The following is a 21,803-nucleotide window of genomic DNA, read 5'->3' on the forward strand; positions in this document are numbered from 1 at the left end:
TTTAATATTGTAAATATCTTTCGACAAATATGACAATGACAGAGCGAAAGTGATAGTACCTTGCGACGAGGTAGAAATTGCGGAGCCTTGTAAAGAGAAAGGCGACGATCATAATAAGGTCTTACGACGGATACTAACGAAAAGTATTTAGGGTATTAGAGAAAGATAAAATATTAAATAAAAAAAAGACGAAGAATGAGAGTATCATAAAAAAAAAAAAAAAAAAAAAAAAAAAAAAAAAAAAACTTAAAAAGAGGAGTTGTTTTCGAGCAAATCATTCTTTCGGAGTTTGTTTTTTGATAATTTATGAAATTTGAGGTTATCATGAAATGAAGCAGAATTCGAACGTTGGAAATAGCAAGGAAGCGAGGGCCAAGTAAACCCTATCTCTCCCCCTCCATTACTCCCAAAGACCACGCGAGAAATACCAAACCCCTAACCCCATCCATGAATCCCTTCCACCCAATCCGAGCGCCCTATCCTCCCTTCCCCGCTCGCCATGGCGGCCCTGCCCACCTTCTCCTCCGCCTGCTCTCTTCCTCGGTCGCTCACCGTCCCCCCCGCCCGCAGCAGGAGGTCCGGATTCCGCTGCGGATCCATCTTCGGTGATAACGAGGTACGCGAATCTGATCCCCTCCCTCGCCTGGATTGATCCAGCTGTTACCGTTTATTGAAACCAAGCGGCTTGTAGGATTACTATGTGGACGAGCCGGAATCAGCCGGGGATGGGTTCTTTTTCAGCGGAGGTTTCGGTTTCTGTTCCTTGGGAAGTTTTTGCTTGAGGTTCTTGGAATTGTCTGAAAGTACATTCTGATTGAATGAGAGTCGATGCAGGAAAATACTCGGACGGGCCGAGCCGATCTGATGAATGGTTTGCTCAAGGAAAAATGGTATGCCCAAACTTTGTTCCGAGCTTTCTTGAAGATTGAAATTATTTGAAAAATAGGGTCTCGCGACATTTGCACAGTTGTATGTGAGTACATGTCCATCCTTACATATGTGAACATATGTCCGTCCTTGGTTTTTATATGTGATGGTGTACAATTATCAAATGATAATACAAATTTTCAGCTTCAATATCTAGGTAAAAGCTTATCCTGTGTATGGCGGAAAAGGGAAAGCAAAGGATCCAGTTTTTGGTCTTACTTTGGGTGCTGGTTCACAGTCTGAAGCAGACTTATTCAGGTGAATTCAGCAATCTGTGTGGTTTGAAGGCTATCAAAATGTATAAGCCTTGAATCCTGCTATTTTTGGGCCATAAGCCTCCATGTTAGGTGAAGTTTGGAATAAATGAGTTCTTTGGTTAAACCTCTGAAGGCTTTTTACCTTTCTTGCCTTAGATGGTTCTGTGTGGAAGCCGGAAGTTCCTTGAACCCTAAAGTTATTTTAGTTCATGGTTTTCCATCACAGGTGAGTTTCTATTCTGATTGATCTATTCAATTATTTAATATATGTGGACTTACTTCATGCATCAGCCGATTTATACTGCATGCACATAATACCCTGGTGAATATTTACCCTAGGTTTCAATTAGTGCTAAGAATCTTCTAAGAGGTATACTAAAAACACCAAGGAAAGACAGCAAGAACTGTAAGTTGACCTTTTAGTAACACGAAGGATTGTCTAATAAAGTAGTGTGTAGAGCATCCAACAGGCTAGTTGCTATTGGTAACTTTAGGAAACGGTTTTGAACAGCAAAATTTTGAAGTCGTGTTAAGTTCCATTTTGCTGCAATTTTAAGATTCTTAAGAGATCTGAATGATGTTATCTGGAAGTGGCCTATGACAGAGACATAATGGTTGCTTTGTTGTTGCCATGGACTTTATTATTAATATTGTTTGGTGGTGTCACGAACAAAAGTTATCAAGAAAAGAGAATCACTAGGCTTAAAATCTTCTTTCAGAAGGAAACAAGTCTGATGATCCATTATATTTGCATTCTGTACCCTGCAGGTTAACTTTTTCTGTCAAAAGGCATCTATAATTTCTTTCATATATCTTTTGCTTTTAAAAAACCATTGATGCTATTCGATGGACTGGTTGCTTTCACAAGACTGTCCTACCTTTTCGTACTATTATGGTTTGGTAACATTGAGAAATGAAGATGGTTTACCATATTTAGGCTTCTTAGGTAACGACATGGCACCTTAGCTAAACAAAATCTGAGAGCTTGTAAAGAGAGGATTGAGGATGGTAATTAAATGACTGAGAGTGTTGGTGTGGTTTAAAGGGGCTCACAAGTAGGTTTGAGATTAATGAAGGTTATGTCCAATAAGAACCAGTAAACTATAAAAAAGGATAGAATAAAGAAAGATATATGGTGCATTTATCGGGCCCCTTATGGAAGAAGATGAATGACCTCACAGCATATACATACTAGTTAAAACTCTTTCATCATGTTTTTTCATAAACTTCAACCACACTCTATTATATTAAGGGGTTACCTGTTACATAGGCTTACTAGAGTCTTGTGTAATTGGATTTTATTTTTTGTAGTAAAATTGATAACCATCTAAGATCTTATTAAAAAGACATCTAGATCCTTTAGATCTTCTTTGTGAAATCAAATTGTAATATTTGTAGACATGATAAATCTTCCAACCAATCTATACTCAAAACAGTACTCATAAATAAGAAAACAACTTTAAATAGAATTCTAAATACTTCCCAAAGCAGCCATTAAAATCAAGGATGAATACTTGTCTTACTATGCTAAAAATATAGAAGACAATAATTTCATCCAAGTTAAACACTATTGATGTTAAAACAAGGATGAATCCTTATTTTATTAGGCTAAAAATATAGAAATTAATTATTCAGTCCAACTTAAACTCTATTAGGGGCTCCAAATTCATTCAACTTGACATACTCAGAGCATGACAAAAAACCATATCCAAGCTATCATCTTAAAAGCACATGAATTTGTCCATGAGAGACTTTTGGTTCCTGCTTTTCTAGTTATTATGTTGCAAGCAATCTAAAATATTTAAGTCTCAACCCAGCACTTCCTTTTCCAAGCTCCAATTATAATGATCATAGGCTTGTATTCTTCTGCAGAAAATTAGAAAATGACCATATCCATATGTCCAAGAGGAATAGAATTTTTTTTTTCTGAAGTATAAAATAAAATATATTTTGCTACTACCTAATATATGGCTCTTTTGTTAGAATATTAATTGCCATTGAGTAGGTTTAATTATCCATGGTCATTTGGAATTAAAATCTTGTTCAGTTTTTTCTTTTAATTTCTTCAGGAGCGACATTTTTTTCGTTTTTGCTGCTATTAACCTATCAAATTTGTAAAACTTTACTGTACCAACCTTGTCGTCTAGGAGCTTTATGAGCTTGATTTATGATTAACAGGCATACTCATATCGTAAAGTTCTTCCCGTGCTGTCTGAAGATCATCATGCCATTGCTTTTGATTGGCTTGGTACGCTACTGCAGATTCAAGTCCCTTGGAATTATTGTTGTAGGTTATACTTGCTTATCATATATTTAACCTTTAAAACAAAGGATCTGCATAGTTGTTCCTTCTCACAGCGTATACAACAACAGTTAACTTTCTGTTGCTATTACCTTTAGTATCCTACACACTTCCATTCATTGGAATCTACAAAATTATATTAAGTCCACTCCATATCCAACTAGAACTTGATTTTTTAAACATGAATGTAAGGATTAAATTTCACAGACCTGTTGGAGGTAGAAATCATATTGATGTAATGCATATTAATAACTTGTAGATTCTCAAGCAATTGAGACCCTTAATTAATGCCAGATATGACTGACAAATACTATCAGAAATAACAAAACTTCCTGTAGCAATATCTGTGTGTAACATATAATCTAAGTGATCATAAGTCAAACTGTCAAAGCATGACTTCACACTGAAGCAGATGAAACAAACGGATGTGTGGCATCAAGATAAAAAAGAACACATGTGGCAGAAGCAACTGCTAGTCTACGTGGCACCACTACATTGGATGCTAATACATCCCATCCGTTTATCAAGTGGCCTCTAGCCTAGGTTTGTGGTTCCACCCTTTAGGCTAAAAACTGTAGGAGGGGTCTCTGATGTGGAGTAAAAAATGACCGTCTTATCTAATTTGGTTTTGCTAGTCAGGACTTTCGACTCTATGCTGTTTAAGTTGACTGTGTTTCTGAGGTACTGGTCGGAGCATATCTGAAACATCCACCTGGAACCCAATCACAAACTGGGTCATCATGGCCTTCACCACAAGCTTGCATTTAACTTCAAGTTTGATCACTGGGACAGGATGTTGATGCTGTTTGAGTTCCCCAAGAGTTTGAACCCTCCTGAAGTCTGAGCATCCTGAGAATAAGTGATCTTGTTCATCCCCTTTGGGTTCCACCTCTAAGTGCCCAGGGTCTGTATCCAGATGGTGTAATTTGTCTTGGTCTGACTAATTACCACTACATCTAGTAAAATGGAGTTTCTACAAAAATTCTTGACCCTATTTTGATTTTGTCCTCCTTTTAGTAATCTAACATTTAGCAACAGTTTTTATATGTCTTTTGTGTTTCACATCCTTGTATGCTGCTTCACTGTATATCCTGCAGATACCAGGGTTGATATTCATGTTTGTATCACTTTGTGATGTACTTCCTTTGTTGCTTATGAACAAAGTGTTTCTTTTACTTCGGTTTAAGGTTCCTAGTTTGTGGTGTCCTCCAACTGGCCTTGCATCCAATGCTTTGACTAGCAAATTGGCTTTTTCTGGTTCTCAGGTTTTGGGTTTTCTGATAAGCCTCAGCCTAGATATGGATTCGACTATACTTTGGATGGTAAACATTTTTAGACAATCATTATTTTTTCTTATTTTTATCAATGAGAAACCTATATATGTTCACCTCAATGAAGCATATATAAGCTGCAGAATATGTTTCGGCTCTGGGATCGCTTGTCGATGTCCTTGTTCCAGATAAATTTTCCTTAGTTGTTCAGGTAATTTAATGTTCCATGGATGTATTAAGCAGGTAAATTTCTTTAAATATGACTTTAGAATAATGAGTTCTTTTATATATTTTGCAGGGCTATTTTTCTCCTGTAGTTCTTAAATATGCTAGCTGTCATCAAGAAAAACTGACAGATCTTGTACTCATAAATCCCCCTGTAAGAAAATATCTGAAAGATTGGTATTCTGAATAATTGTTTCTCATGGATATGTTATTACTGCAATACAATTTTTTTAATGTTATTTTCCTTTGTGAGTATCTTGAACAGCTGGAGTTGATATATTTGCTTATATTTTAGCTGATGGAGAATCATGTGAAGCTGCCCTCATCCTTGGCTCTGTTCAGCAACTTTTTGTTGGGTCTAATTATCTCCCAGGTTAGAAGGACGATGATGTTTGTCTACTCTTTGTACATCTCTTTGCTTTTCGACATTAGATAAAAGCCTGCCTATTCATTCTTAATTGTCAGGATCCTCTCAGTGCTAGTGATAGGGCATTGACCAGTTGTGGACCATACATGATGAAAGAAGAAGATGCGATGGTTTACAGAAGGCCATACCTCACTTCTGGTTCTTCTGGTTTTGCTCTAAATGCATTAAGTGGAGCCATGAAGAAGGAGCTGAAGGTAGATTATCCTTGTAGGAGTAGCTATCATTTGTTGCCTTTTCAACTTTTTAACTGTTTCTCCATGATTATATACAGATCACTTCCTAGGATAACATAGTCAATCATGGAACATATTTTAAGGAAGTGCAATTTTCTCCTGAAGGTTTTAGCATCTACCTATGCCCTTGTGAGGGTATCTTTGTATTTCATTTCACTCCGCACTGATCTGTCCTCAATAATGTGATTGCGGCTTGATTCTTCTAATTTTTCTCATCTGTCTTTTCTACCATGCACATTTGTTTTATTTTATGCATACCTCATTGCCTAATATTTGTACTAGCTTTGTTTCTAGTAGATCTCTGTGTATCCCTTGGTTCATTGTATTACTTGTCAGATATTATGGAACGAAGTGATGCAATATCTTTGTTATTAGTTTGTTATATTTTTCTTATTCAGTAACTTTAATTTCGAGTATGGAATTTTTTTAGTACTCAAATAGTCTGATGTCTTTATACTCAGAATTTTTATTTGAGTTAGAAATCAGGGAAGGATAACTTGGGTGTTGTACCATGCCAATCTTATTTTGACTAGTACAAACTGATACTCTTGCCAAGAGTGTGTTGGCACATCCTTGATGTAGCATGTGATTCATATCAGTATAGACACGTGCTTTTGGTGGATGTGTCCATAACGATATGAATCCTTGATGTAGCATGAGATTCATATCGTAACAGACACGTGCTTTTGGTGGATGTGTCAGTGTCGGATGGTCCTGTGCAACGTTGCATTCTCCTGGCCCTCATGTAAGGGTCAAATGCTTCGTAAGAAAAGAAATATGAAGATCATCGCAAGGAAATATAATCAATTCTATTTGGAGATTGTTAAATATTATTTGATGTACTCAACCTTTATTTTAGATACTTAAATTTAGATTATTTTAATTGTTTTAACCTGTATGATGATATTTATTTGTTTAAATTGTTGAGTTTATAAAATTTACTTATAAATACTATAAAACTCATGTTAATCGAATTATATATATATATATATATATATTACCTGTGTCCTCGTTGTATCCGTGCCCTAATTTTTTTTAAAAAATTTGTGTCGTCATGTTCATGTCGCGTCTGAGTCCATGCTTCTTAGTCGTTGCTTTTTAGTCAGTAACAATGCTGGTTACTATGGTACAGTTGGTACCTCAAGATTAATTTCTTGTTTATCATCAGTGGACAGCATCATTTGGAGTATATTGCACACGTTACATTTTATTATAGATAACTATTAGCATTGAGCCTAAGCCTGAAGCTAGGTGCAGGTTGGCTTTGTGATTGCAATAGCACCAACACATGCATAACCTCACATAACATTAACAACAAAAACAAATTTCTTTGTCTTAATATATCTTTCTCCTATTAAAATCTCAAGTTCATTCTACCACAAAGTCGTTTCATATGTACATTATTTTGAGCAAATTATGTTTTCTGTCAAAACCTTCATGGCCATCTGATATGAGTATTTGGTTTGTACAAATGAGATAAATTAAATGTTACAATTTTATGTTTTATAATTGTGCTATAAATGGATCCTTTTTCTCATTCAATCATTGCAGTTTGAAATTGTGAGCTTTTGCATTTATTTACCGAATTTCAGGCATTTAAAGAAACTTTGATATTTGTTGGTTATGATTGGCATTCATTTGTTTACAATAATAGGCTTATGTTGAAACCATGAGGACAACACTAGCTAGTGAGACATGGAAAACTCGCACCACAATTTGCTGGGGTATGAGAGATCGTTGGCTAAGGTATGATGGTGTCGAGGAATTTTGCAAAGCTTCAAATCACAAGCTGGTGGAGCTCGCTATGGTTTTCTCTCTCTCTCTCTCTCTCTCTCTCTCTCTCTCTCATTGAGTTGATGAGATTTAGTTTCTAATACAAACTATTGATTTCACAAGAATATCTTAATTAAAGTAAAGAAAGGTGCTTATATGTGTGCTACTGAGACTTGGTAAACATTGCTTGATACTCGATAGGTATGATTTGACATCTTACATTTGAACTTTCTTCAGAAAAGGTAAAAGATGAAATATGTATAAGTTCAATCATGGATAAATGGTTTCCCTTCCATGAATTAGCTTCAAGAATATGAGTTAGAAAGCAGGATACAAAATTCTTTCTATCAAATAGATATCATGTTGCCTTGGAAAGTTGCTTCTTTTTGTTAAATTCTGTCATTTAGAAATTTAGGAACTATTATGCCAGGAAAATACTTCCTTGTTATACGAGTGTGTGTCCATGTGAGGGCAAAATACCACCAGAACATACCAGAATTTTGATTTGAAATTATTTTAAGACTAACTAGTTGGTAAATGAAATGAGGATAAAAGTTCTGCAGACAATAAAAAATAAAAGAAACATTATCTTTAGGTCAGAACTCGAGGAACAGAAATAAGCAGTCATGAATTTTTCTGTTTTGTATATTGTAATGGTAGAACTGAATCTCTTTTGATGCATTTGTCCAGGCAGGGCATCATGTTCAGGAGGACTCAGGTGAAGAACTTGGTAGGATCATATCACAAATTATCAACAAGAGAAAATAACTTCATTCTCTTGTATATATCATCTTACATGGGGCAAAGAAATCTCCAAATGAGTAAGTTGTTGGGTGATTATATTTTTAGTTTGTTGGATTCGACAAACTAATGTGTGTAGACCGACTAAAATGAGAAAGATTATTATCTATTATTATTATTTCATGTAGCATTATGTGTTTTAAATTTGATCAAGTTAGGTGTGGTTATTTTGAAACCCTTCTTTTCATTTCTTGTAATTGAAATTTCTTATTAATTATTTATTTAATCATGCCATTTAAAGCTAAATTCTGCAGTTTTTGTCATGGTGAAAGATTGCTTGTACTTCCTTCAAGTTTTCAGTTTGAATATTTTGGGAATATAAGAAAACAAACTCCAATTTGAGTACAAGTATCTTATGGGTAGTCAGTCACATTTGGAAAATAGAGGAAGTAGAAGAAAAGTAATCTTTTAAAGTTGATGACAATTCAGAATTCATAGATGTTAAAAGTTCATTGGATATATTTTATTTTTTTAAATATGCAATATTGTTTGGTAAAATTATATATATTTTCAAAGTTTATGATAAATTTTATTCTTCTAATAATTTTAATATTTTATTTTTAAATAAGTGTATTTTTTATTTAATTTAATAAGTATATGTATAATTTTTTTAAAAAAATAAATAAATAAATAAAAATGTATCTAATAAAAAATATTGATTTCTCACTTTTGATAATCTTATAGTCTTAGATAAAGTCATAAGATACTTTGGAAATTTATAATTTGAAATATGTATTTAAAATTTATTATTACCAAATGCACCCAAAGTGTGAGATCATAGCTTAATCGATAGCCATTTTGTTCTTATTAATTCTTCAGTTTCTTCCGTATGTTTGTTATGTTATCATATTACTATAAAAAATCTCTCATGAATTTAGTGATTTAGTGAGAATAAAAAATGGTCTGATGAATGAGTAGGTGTTATGAAAATGAATCAACAGCAAATTTGATAGGTTACCCAATAAAAATATTGAAGTCGTGTAACTCTCGTTTATGATTGATTCTATAAATAGATGAGATTAATTTTGGTAAAATAAAAAAAGGAGATAAAAAAAATATAAAAACGTTTTTACCAGAAATACAATTTCATTTAACCCTTGCATCGTATCTCAACTCTTCGTCCCTAACTCTCTATCTTTTATTTTTTCCCCTATCAAAATGACATTAGAGCCAAGTCAAAATTATTAATAACACTTGACTCATAAACTATGAGGCCAAAGAGATTCCTTGAAGGACTTTTAAAGACAAAGGATAAGAGTGATAAAGAGTGAAATTATAAAGATAAAGAGAAAGCACACCTTAATTAGTTGAGGAAATCTCAACCAATCTTGGACCGAACAAATATAGTTTACAGGCTAGAGGCTTTGTGAGTGAGTCTACTAGTTGATCAGCCGTATGAACATGAGAGACACGAAGTTGACGTTTAACAACTTGATCTCACACAAAGTGAAAGTCGATGACAATATGTTTCATATGTGAGTGGAACACTAGATTGACGCATAGGTAGGTAGCTCCAACATTGTCACAATATATTGTAGGAGTAAGGGTAGAGCTGACTTCGAGTTCCTTGAGGAGATTTGTAACGCAATTGAGTTCAGCAACAACGGTAGCGATGACATGATATTCAAACGATTGTCTTTTGCTTCTTAGAACTCCAACTGATTGGATTAAACCCAAGAAAAATGATATACCCTGACATAGAGGTGCGATCATCAAAGTTTCCCACCCAATCAGCATCAACAAAGGAATGGAGATGAAGTAAAATATGTTTGCGAAGAAAGGGATCATGATTGAAGGTCCCTTTAAGATACCGCAAAATTCATTTAACCACAGACCAATGCATAGCAGAAGGCTGGTGCTGACTGCAAATGAAATATCTAAACAAGTTTTGCATCCTCAGGTCTCCTTCTATCACAAAGAAAGTATATTCAAGACTTATTATTAAAGACTAATATGCAAGATGCAAAAGAGGTTGTAACTCCTCTCTCCACTAGTGCATCACTCATGTGATGGTAGCCCTCCTACAGACTCAACTCAATACCAGTACTTGACTCTCACCCATCCAGATATTTTATTTACAGTCAATAAACTATCTCAATACATACACCAGTCTTCTGCTATACATTGGTCTACGGTTAAACAAATTTTGCGATATCTTAAAGGGACCCTCAATCATGGTATCTTTCTCCGCAAACATACTCCACTTTATCTTCATGCTTTTGCTGATGCTGATTGGGCAGAAAACTTTGATGATCGCACCTCCACGTTAGGGTATATCATTTTTCTTGGGTTTAATCCAATCAGTTGGAGTTCTAAGAAGCAAAAGACAATCGTTTGAATATCATGTCATCGCTACCGTTGTTGCTGAACTCAATTGCGTTACAAATCTCCTCAAGGAACTCGAAGTCAGCTCTACCCCTTACTCCTATAATATATTGTGGCAATGTTGGAGCTACCTACCTATGCATCAATCCAGTGTTCCACTCACACATGAAACACATTGCTATCGACTTTCACTTCGTGCGAGATCAAGTTGTCAAACGTCAACTTCGTGTCTCTCATGTTCATATGGCTGATCAACTAGCAGACTCACTCACGAAGCCTCTAGCCCACAAACTATATTTGTTGCATCGGTCTAAGATCGGTATCCTTGACAGGAGCTCAATCTTGTGGGGGCATGATAACAGAGAGATTAACAGAGAGATTTCCTCAACTATATAGCAGATGAGAGATTTCCTCAACTGCATAGCAGATGAGATTTCCTCAACTGCATGAGGAATTCTCGCTGCTCAGTTGAGAAAAATCCTCTTTTTCACCATGTATAGACATTATATGACACTAATTAAGGTGTGATTTCTCTTAATCTTTACAATTTTACTCTTCATTCTATCACTTTATCAAAGTTTGCAACGATGATAATAACCAAGAAAGAAGAAGTGGTAGTGGTGCAGATCAGTGTCACCTGAGGTAGGTTGTTGGCAAACAAGGCCTTTGTTGAAGGAGAATGTTAGCTTTGTGCAAGACAGCTATAGATCTTTGTGCAGCAAATCAACAGTTAGGAATCTGGGTAGCGATGCAATGATGCAACAAGTGGCATGGAAAGGTTCCAAATACTGCTTGTCGAGGCGAAGGTGGAGCAAGACGTAGTGGCTACCCCGATCACCGATCAGAGGCAGCGGGAGAGAACTGCAAATATAGTTTAGTAATAACAGAAAGGGATGATAGGCCTGCACCAAAACAAGGTCCTCTCTAGGACCAAGATGTGACTCCGCAAGAGCATGTCCATAGGAATATCAAAATGTTGCCATAGGATGCCGCCGGAAGCAGTGAGGACGATGTTGCTGGAGACAATGACATTGCCGAAGTGAGAGAACTAGGAGCTGGTCGATGGTGCCCAACGAGAGGGTTCAGGTCCACAAAGAGGGAGAATGTGGCTACTGGCCGGAGGTAGAGGTTTGCACCTCTCTTCTCACTGCTCTAATACCATGATAAAGTGATAGAATAAATAGTAAAATTATAAAGATAAAGAGAAAGCATACCTTAATTATCTATTGAGAGGATTTTTCTCAACAGCGAGATTTTCTCAGTTGAGGAAATCTCTCTGTTATCAAAGAGGATACTCTAAAGATATTTTGGATTAAGCCATAGATTATTTTGGATTATCTTACAAGAGTTTTCATCATTATCAATCAAGTAAGAAGAAATGATGAAAATATAGAAGATGCCCGTGTGGTCGAAAAAAATACTTGCATGAGAAGTTCAACCTTATTGTGGTCTCCACAAAATATTGATAACCTAATAACTAATTTAGACATAATACCTATTGATTATTTTGATAAACTAAGATTATTTTAGACCTAATAACTATTGATAAGCTAATAGGTTATTGACAAACACATGAACATTTAATCAACAAGAAGAATTAGACACGGTGGAATAAGTTCTCTAAACAAAGCTCACTTTAAAAGAAAGAAATAAAGGCTCAAGTGACTATGGTCATAAAAGAGGTCGAGGATGTAGAAAAGATCATGATTGTGGTAAAAGATATGACCAAGGAGAAAGAGAAAAAAAATAATAATAAAGATCAAAGTCCAAAACAATAAAAAAAAAATATAAGGGCCAAATTTATAATCATTATAAAATTCAATATTATTATTTAAAACATTTGGTCATTATGCCTTAGAATACTATTAACAATCAAGTTGAAAAAAATATTAAATATGTTGAAAAGAAAAAAAGTTTTATTTTTTTGTTGCCCGCACATAAGAATATATCATTATGCAAGTGGTACTTGGACACCAAATTTAACAATCATATGTGTGGCTACAAAAAAATATTGATGGACCTAGCTATTGAATCTCGAATTTTGATGATGAAATCAATTGATAGTGTTTATGATCTTATCTGCGTTTTGAGTGATGCAAGAAGCTTCGATCAGGGAGAGACAATTAAAGCAAGAAGAATCATATTGGGCCAGAGTGGAACATGTTAGAAGATTGGATCTCGAGCCGGAAGATCGGTCGACATATCGACAAAAGGCCTTGGGTCATGGGTTCAGATATCGGGCCAATAAGAGCGAAAATTATGCCAAAGAAATTGGAGTTACGGAGGTCAACTGGCTGATTGGGCAATAGGCAGTAAGAGAGGACGATGCGTCAAAGAATCGAACGAGGCATCGATGAACCAATGACATGCTGGACAACATTTGACTTAGCTTTGTAATAATTGTCTAGATCGAAATAGGTTTTAGGTATAATTGGGTTGGAATTGGGCCAACTCAATTAGGGGTCAATTGGGCTCAAGTTTGGGTTATGTTAGGCCAAGTAAAAGGCCCAAACAGTGACCCAACAGGTGGAACCATCAGTGGCACAGTCTCTGAGACTGTGTTAGGCGGTGGCACCGTCAGTCTGGGTGGTGGTACCGCCCAATGATAGGGTGTCAGGCGGTGGTACCGCAAGACTGAGCGGTGGTACCGCTTAGTGTCATTGCTGCATGCGGTAGTATTACCTAGCACAAGCAGTGGTACTGTCAGTATCCCGAAAACCGGGGATGAGACACTTTTAGGCTCCAAGTTTGAATCCACTTGAGGCCTATAAATACCCTTCTCATCCCTGGTTAACACACATAAGAATTGAGAGCAAAAAAGAAGAAAAACGCTGCTGTAATCTTGTGAAAACTCATCTAAAGCTCTAAGTATTAGTGTCGTTTAAGAGAGGAGTAAGTGGGGGCGTAAAAGTTCTCTCCTGAATCTGTCAAAAGGAGAATCGAGTGTAAAATAATAGTTGGTCTTCGCCTGTTGGAAAAAAGATCGGTAGTGGAAGCCAGTGGCCTCGAGTGAAGAGGAATCAGGAGTGGATGTAGGTCACGACAACCGAACCACCATAAATCGGTTTGCATTTCTGTTTAGTTATCTACCTTTATAACAAATTGTTTTTATTTTCACTATACTTACAAACAAGCATTCAATTTCAAATTATCTTCCGAGATCGGTTTTAATCATATAAAAGATTTTTAAAACTGACGTTTTTATCTACTACACTAATTTACCTCTCTTTTGGTGCCGACTCGATTCTAACACTGGCTTGGATAAATCTATTTTGAAAACTCTTCAAAAGTACTATTCACCTCAAAGATGAAAGTTATTAATTTTTTAAAACATTTATTATATGTCAAAAACTCCTCAAAAGATGGAAGCCATCGATTTCTTTTAATGTTTATTATATGCTGAGTATGAAGATCAATAATATTAATCTTGGATAACTCTTAAAAATGATTATGATATTCATATTAAAAGAACATAATTCTTTTTTAGAATCAACATGAATTATTTAATTTCTCAAGTTAGATATCAAAGATTATATTATTTATCTTAACCATTAACCATGATGGTATAATGTTTAAAAACTTGTGTGAAGGACTCCAATAGCTATGACACTTTCATATCTCAACATGCTAACAACTTAGAAGATTGTGCATTGTCTTCCCTATGTACAACATTGAAGTTAAACATATGAAGGGTGTGTTTTTGCCAAACAACCAAGAAAAAACTTTCCACATGAGAAACTTTAGAATAAAGAAATACTTCAACTTATTTATATGGATGTTTGTGGTCTTATTGCTCTAACATCTTTTGATAAACATCATTGTTTTTTTACTTTTATTGATGATTATGTAATAAAAAATTTAGTTTTTTTTTTTTTTTTAAAGAAAAGCCTTTAGCATGTTGAATAAGATTAAAACTTTTGTGGAGAATGAAAATGACTTCAGTATCAAAATTATATGTTATGTGAGTTACTATGTTCTTTCCCACAAAATGATATGATTGAAAGAAAAAATAAGACAATTCTCATTATGGTGAGAAATATATGCCTAAATAATTTTGTACCAAAGCATTGGCTTATGCTATCTACTTCATACATCGAATTTGGAAAACAAAACTCTACAAGAGGCATGAACTAGAAAACCAAGCATCTCACACTTCAAGATCTTTGAGTGCATTGGTTATGCACACATACTCAATCAAAGAAGAACCAACTTAGAGGTCAAGAGCTCCAAACTCATTTTTATTGAGTATGACGCTAAATGAAAGACCTACAAATTATTTGATCATAACAATTCAAAGATTGTTATAAGTAGAGATTTAGAATTCAATGAAAAATGTGTATAGAATTGAGAGAGCAATATCGAAGAGTTGCATGAAGACGAAAAAAAAGCAAATAGAGTTTGAAATTGTTTTACCATCTTTACCACCATCATCATCAATATCTCTTCTACTATACAATCATCTCTAGAAGATAGCCTAATAGCTCAAAGACTAAAAAGTTCAAGAGATTTATATGAAGTAACAAATAAGTTACATCTTACTTATCTATCTTCTTGTAGATAGTGAACCACTTCAAAGACAAAATGCTATTAGTGGAAAGTGGGTTTACAAATCAAGAAAAATACACAAGAACAATTTAACAAGTACAAAACTAGACTGGTGAAAAAATGTTACAAACAAAAAAATTTAGCATCAATTATAATGAGGTATTTGCCATTGTTATCCGAATAAAACCTAGTAGATTGATTATATCTATCGCTAGACAAAATAATTGATTAATCTATCAAATAGATGTTAAATCTGTATTTTTGAATATACATACAATAACTATTAGTTTACATTAAAAAGGGACACGAAAAGAAAGTTTTGTAACTTAAAGAGCATAGAATACTAAAGCAAAATTATTATGATCAATGTCCGAAATATCTAACTTATTTGCTTATATATAAATGATCTTGTCTTTACGTGAAGTAACTCATTTATGTTTAAAGAATTGTAAACAATGGTCGAAGAAGTTGAAATGATTGATATTGGGCTCATGTCTCATTCTTTAGCATCAAAATGATAATTTTCATTTGACAAGAAAAATATGTTCTCAAAAGATTCAAACCGATTAGTGTACCGACTAAATGTGACATCGAGCTTTTAAGATAAGATGATGATAACATAGTTAATCCAACCTACCTCAAAATCTTAGTAGAACTTGAAATACTTAACTTGCACAAGATCAAATATTTTATATGGAACCATATTGATAAGCGGACTTATGGATGAACCAAAGTCAACACATGAAAACTACTAAAAGAATTTTATGCTAAATCAAAAGTACCATAATTCATGGTCTATTATATATATTTTTTAATAATTTTTAACTTTTTGATTATTTCGATAATGATTGAGGAGGAGATGTAGAAGATAAGAAAAAGTATAATCAATTTATTTTATATAGGTGACACTACTTTTGAAAAAACAATCTATTGTTGTCTATGCCATGCTATATAACTAAGAAAGTTCTTGAATGAAATCAATTATGCACAACATGGCTACAAAGATAAATGTTGATAAAAAGTTGGCGATTGCATTGATAAAAAACCTGATATTTTATGAATAAATCATTCGTTATCGTTTCACTCGATATCAAATCAAAGAGAAGGTAGCTTCATTGGACTACATTAAGTCTGGTGTCAAATTATGGATATTTCACCAATTTTCTCAATTCAAGACTAAAACATCACTTAGAATGTGTGCTAAGAATGAATTAAGTTTAAGAAAAGTATTAAGAGAATCAAACTTAGATAAAAAGGAGGATTGAAATCTCTGCATGAACACATGCGTAAAAATAATTGTAATCTCTAGAATTTAATGAGAATAGAGATGTTACACATAATAATAATAATAATAATAATAATAATAATAATAATAATAATAATAATAATAATAATAATAATATTCATGAAGAAAGAAAGAAATTATAAAAATAATGAATGTATAGTGAATTTGATAGGTTACACGTAATAAAAATATACAAACATAATCTTAACAATTGAGATTTTACGTACTCAAGCGTTGGTGCTGTCTGTGCTTGCAAAAGATGTTTGAGATGGTTGGAATGGTGGCAACATCAGCATCTTTATCTGGAAGGATATGTTTCAGTAATCAAATCAATGACCTTTTTATCTTGCGGTTTGCTCTCCTGTCGACATTCTCGTCTCTGCTTTTCTTGCATAGACGGACGACCTCAGCCCATGTTTTGATTACTTGTTCTTGAAGTTTCATGATATGGCATTAGAGCTTCCATTAGATCATCTTGTATTGGGCATGCAACACCATACTTCTTCCCATTGCACGGTGAGAATGGGACGTAGCCTGGAAGAAGAACATTCATCAGTTTTCTTCTCTGGCTATTTGAAGGTTAGGCTGTGTTTTTGTATAAATTTGAAACGCCAATTAGGCCTAATGCAATTGATATTTAATATATTTTTTTATAAAAATCATGGTTTGCTTGAATACTATTGCATTAGGAATGCTTAGATGCTGATGATGAATTTTTTTTTACTAAATCATCTAAGTGATAATCTTATTATCTTAGAGAATTTCATATGATATTTTAAAAAAAATTAAAAAATTATATTAACATCCCATAAATAATACCGAGTTCATACGACCTTGATTCGATTTTGTGTGAACAACTTTCTTCCTTGTCATATGATTCATCTTTCATTGGGCAGAGAAGCCCCCCACCAACGGGGAGACGATTCAGCTAGAAAGGGACAATAATATGATCACTATCACTCGCTAAAGGATCAAGTCGATTCTTTATCAAACACAACTTGGAGAGCAGATTCTACATCAAGACAACGACCTCAGTCTAAACTAACTAAGCCCGCATCAGACTGAACACAAAGAAACACAAGGACATATTGATTACATTAGACAGCTCAATTGTCACAGCCCCTTGCATATTGTTGTCATGCTACTTCTACGCGAGATAAAGTAACAAAGAACACCAGCAGGGCAGCAAAGAAAATGCACCATCGGCCAAACAGGCATCTTGAAGTGTTTGATGCTCCTGCCGTTGGTCTTGAAGCTGGTACCGCATTTTGGTGCAACATCATTGTAGAAATTTGTTGATTCCTTCTACTATGCTTCGTCTTTCAAGCGAGCGATCAGTTCATCCTGCAACATACAAACGAATTCCCATATTCTTTTAGTACAGCTGACTGAGAATTATGTGAGTACTTTCGTTTGCCAAATCAGACAAAATGAGATGATCCAAGGACTATCCATTAAAAAATCACCGTCTTGCATCTCTACAGGAGCATGCAAGACAATGTGACTAACAAACTTTAATAGGAACACAGCAGCAAATAATCCTTACCTTTTTCCCTTTTGGTGAGAGTCCTCTCTCTTTCAAAAGTGCACGTAATCGCTCTACGGTCATCGTCTGAAGTTTCTTCTCAGATAATTCAGAACTGCAACTGCCTATAAAACCCAAAATTTCTCGGCAGCAAAACAATTTTCCATTTTCATTGTAGCAATCAGAAGTTGAATTAGTCGGTTTGATGTTCACATAGTGAGAGTAGTGCCTTTAAATTAAAGGACTAGAAACAATAAGAAAACAAAGTCATAACCAAATACATTAGGAAATATTTAGTTATGAATCACATACTCTATCAAGATTAATGATTGATTAGTTATTGGGAGTGCATAACTTCCCTTCAAGATTTCTACAGAGATGGATAATTCATAGCTATTAAACCTGGAATAGGATGGCTTTGAAGATCCATATAAAAAAAATATAATGCTCCATGTCAATAACCATATATTATGACGGATTGTCATCTTTTCTTGTTTACATGTTGGTAAGACTAGTCAGAAGCTCCTGAAAATTCATATTCTGAAGAACTATTGGAATCATATGATATCTAGGAAAGGTTTCATGAACTGGAATCTTATGTACTGTCTATTTACTAACAATGAAATAACTGGATTGAATTTTAAACAATTGCCACTTGAACTTGTTACTTCACAGCATGAGCACACTGTACATATATACAACAGCAAGAATTGTCCGCAAGAATTTCTTTTTTGGTTGGTTGACCCCCTCTTAATGATGTAATCATGTAATACTGGCAGGACATAACTCAATGTGATAGGCCATCTTACCCTTGGCTAGCTTACATATGCAATGATGACATACAGATACCATAACCACCATTGCACCATGTACCAGATAATTAAAAATGATGCAGATTGCAGAGTGCTAATCAGGCAGGCTGTCCCAAGAACTATATTGCTGATTTACATACTCTGCAGTTTGCAATATGGATTAACTTCCACCAATATGTCATGTTGTCGTTCCTATGTATTAATAAATTAAATAGAAATTTTATTTGTTCAATGTGGCGCACATATATGTATATATGTATATACGACTGCTCAGGATAGCATATTCCCATAGCATGGAACTCCAGAACCCTAACAAAATAGGTATAATCAACAAGCCAATTAACTCCATCTATCTGCTAGTTTCTATATTATTAATTTAAGTAATGTCATTGATTCGCTACTACTCGAAGAAAACTTCATCAGCTCTGGCAATGGGAAGGTAAAACAAGAACAGCCTAAAAATATTAGTTTTAAGAAGTTCTTAGGATATTGGTCAGTATTATTATTATTTATTTATTTCACATGTTGATTTGTTATATCAAAGGTAAAAACCATAAAAGAAATATTTTCCTTTTTAGTTTCCAAAATCACAAATGTTTTCAAGTAATTCGCTAGCAAAAGCCATTTAACATAGATGCTTTTCTAACCTAATTAATTTTTCATCCCACATGGTTAAGCAACTAAAAATTGTGGTAGGGTACCTCGATGACTAGTAGAAGCAGAACTAGTCTTCATCTTTTTTGGTGGAGACCTTCTCTCCGAAGTTCTGACAGCAGATCTGGAAAAAAAAAAAAAAACAACTCTTTGCTAGTTCAATAGACCATAAAACGCACCAATAACAGTTCCATCTATAAAAGACGCAAACAAGTTGACCGAAATTCATTGTGTCCTCTAAGTTCTTTAGAACTTCTAGCAAAGCTGCGAACAGGAATTTACATCTGGAGACTATAACTTACCTTTATTTCCAGCAATCTTTTACAGTTTTACTATAAAAAAAGTCAAGATGTAAACATAGCAAAGAATAGTACAGTCTCATTGCTTATTGGTGTTCATAAATTTCCAGTATTAGCATGGTATGGCAAATTTTATTTGATGATATTTGGCTTGCAGCACAAACTGAATAAGCTGTCACTCTGATTCATAGGAATCCACAAATAAATGAAAATCTATTGTGCTGGCAAAGTAACTTCAATGAGGATTCTACCAATACGGTCAACATGTGAGGGGACAAATCTAAAGAAAAGTACCATCTAGCAAAAGAAATGAAGGGGTATGTATGTGTTTCGTGTATAAGCATGAATATCAAACAATTGTCGAGCAAATAATACCTTTTGACTGTGCTGCTATCTGCTGCAGATTTAGCAATTACATCCTTTGCATCACTCTTTTGTTTGTTAATTTGGAGAGCTCTGATCAATATATTTGTTGAGTTTGTCTTGATTACTTGGCCCTCTAAATAAACAAAAGAAAAAGGGAAAATCTTAGTCATACAACCACCTAAAACTACCAGCAGTCGAAACATGAGAAAACAAGCACGACATGAAGTGGTTGTTCAGCCAAATCAGATGAAATACAATTCCAAATGCAAATTCTATACCTACTCAATACACAATCATAAAATCAACAGACTGTGCTTCCAGACAAATGCGATATCAACTTAATTCACGTTCCACCTCTGTTGATAGTTTCTTCTGCAATTTTAAAGTTAATAACCTTTACAGATTCAAATGGCCATAAATTAATCTTTCTAAACAACAAATTTAAACATGATTGAACTCCTAATGCATGAAAATGAAGTTACCCTGACCCGAAATAATGAATCAGAAACAAACCAGAGAACTGCTCAGCCACTCCCTATGTGCGCATGATGGCAAATATTTGGATTCGAAACCAAATCACAGACTAAACCGATCACGGAACACAAATCATCACTAGCAAAGTTTCAGTGCACGCCATACGGAAAATAGTTTGTATTCACAGCATTCAAAGAAAATGATATATAGAACACATAGTAGGGCGAAATAAGATCGTGACAGAGGGAAAATTCGAACTTTGAGATGCAACCAAGGAGAGAGAGGGGGACCAAAAGAATAACCTGGTGGCGCGGTCTCATGATCACACACGTAAACCCGTATGCCACCCTACAAATCGCCCTGAACTCATCAGAAATTACTTACGAACTACTCCGACAAACAAGAAAGGAAGGAAGGAATGAACCCTGGAATGAGAGGGGAAAAAGCAGAAAGGGTTCGGGGGACGGAAGAGGATGAGGAGGAGGAAACAGTACCGGGTTGGAGGAGAGGACAGCGGAGGAGAAGAGGCCGCGGGACGGGAGGCCAGCGAGGTACTTCGAGGCTCCCCTGGCCGTCCGATCTGCGCTGGACGGCTGCGCTGCGGCTCCTTCCGCCAGGGGCGGGGCCGCGAAGCAGTTCTCCGTCTTCATTAGGACTATTGCAAGGCTTCGACGAGAAAGCCCCGTCGATCCATAAAAAAGAGCCAATTGAACCGGCCCACGGTTCACCTCGACCCGGCTTAATCCCTTAGACCGGTTTTCTCTGGATTTTAATTTGGCATATATCCCAAAGCAAATCCTAATTTATATTGGCACCCTTCGAGAAGTCAAATATAATATGAAAATATTAAGAATATCTTAGTTTTCAGGTCGACAAAAAAGAAACAAAATATGATTTCATGTTTTATAATTCATTTATGGATGATATAATAAATAATTTGACAATTAAATATGACTAGTTACAAATTCAGTGTAATTATTTTTAAACATATAATTATTTAAAATTTTATCTAAGAATAGACCATGATGATACGAGAATATTTGTCTTTATTCAAAGTTCGATATATAATAGTCATGTCACCCGATAAGAACCCAATGATCAAATACATCACGTCAATATGATTAAACTCATAAAAATTTTTATTGAATCCGAAGAAGGGGCGGTGATTAGTGAACGCATATATATTTTTTAATATCAAATATTCTCTCTTAATCCTTTTCATATCCGTCTCAAAATACTAAGTTGAGCGACGAATGCATCATGGCAGGTCGATCTTCGTATAATATAAAATTTAATATTATA

General features: G+C 34.7%; 2 protein-coding genes across 6 annotated transcripts; one reads left to right on the top strand and one right to left on the bottom strand.

The window, feature by feature from the left end:
* Positions 1-379: 379 nt before the first annotated feature.
* On the top strand, positions 380-8,343 carry LOC135581950 (uncharacterized). 5 transcript variants are annotated; one of them, XR_010480342.1, is made up of 13 exons: positions 380-616; positions 692-746; positions 835-890; positions 1,085-1,185; positions 1,341-1,410; positions 3,363-3,471; positions 4,752-4,808; positions 4,895-4,968; positions 5,056-5,136; positions 5,278-5,355; positions 5,448-5,603; positions 5,681-5,747; positions 7,297-7,416. XR_010480342.1 is itself a non-coding variant. In XM_065086037.1 (13 exons), exons 1-13 carry the CDS (start codon positions 500-502, stop codon positions 8,181-8,183), a joined length of 1,185 nt encoding a protein of 394 aa, XP_064942109.1. In that variant the 5' UTR covers positions 388-499; the 3' UTR covers positions 8,184-8,343. The 5 variants fall into 5 exon arrangements, 4 of the variants coding, with proteins under 4 accessions (XP_064942109.1, XP_064942110.1, XP_064942111.1 ...); XM_065086037.1 differs by lacking the exon at positions 5,681-5,747 and adding an exon at positions 8,106-8,343 and having other exon boundaries at positions 388-616; positions 7,297-7,449; XM_065086038.1 differs by lacking the exon at positions 5,681-5,747 and adding an exon at positions 8,106-8,343 and having other exon boundaries at positions 389-616; positions 4,901-4,968; positions 7,297-7,449.
* Positions 8,344-17,331: 8,988 nt separating this feature from the next.
* On the bottom strand, positions 17,332-21,162 carry LOC104000105 (protein LOWER TEMPERATURE 1). The gene is made up of 6 exons (XM_009422052.3): positions 20,996-21,162; positions 20,804-20,849; positions 20,037-20,160; positions 19,410-19,486; positions 17,918-18,021; positions 17,332-17,715 (listed from the first exon to the last, which is right to left on the bottom strand). Exons 1-6 carry the CDS (start codon positions 21,149-21,151, stop codon positions 17,680-17,682), a joined length of 543 nt encoding a protein of 180 aa, XP_009420327.1. The 5' UTR covers positions 21,152-21,162; the 3' UTR covers positions 17,332-17,679.
* Between the last annotated feature and the right edge of the window lie 641 nt (positions 21,163-21,803).

The sequence above is a fragment of the Musa acuminata genome, chromosome BXJ1-10 (genome assembly GCF_036884655.1).
Source record: "Musa acuminata AAA Group cultivar baxijiao chromosome BXJ1-10, Cavendish_Baxijiao_AAA, whole genome shotgun sequence".
Classification (NCBI taxonomy): Eukaryota; Viridiplantae; Streptophyta; class Magnoliopsida; order Zingiberales; family Musaceae; genus Musa; species Musa acuminata.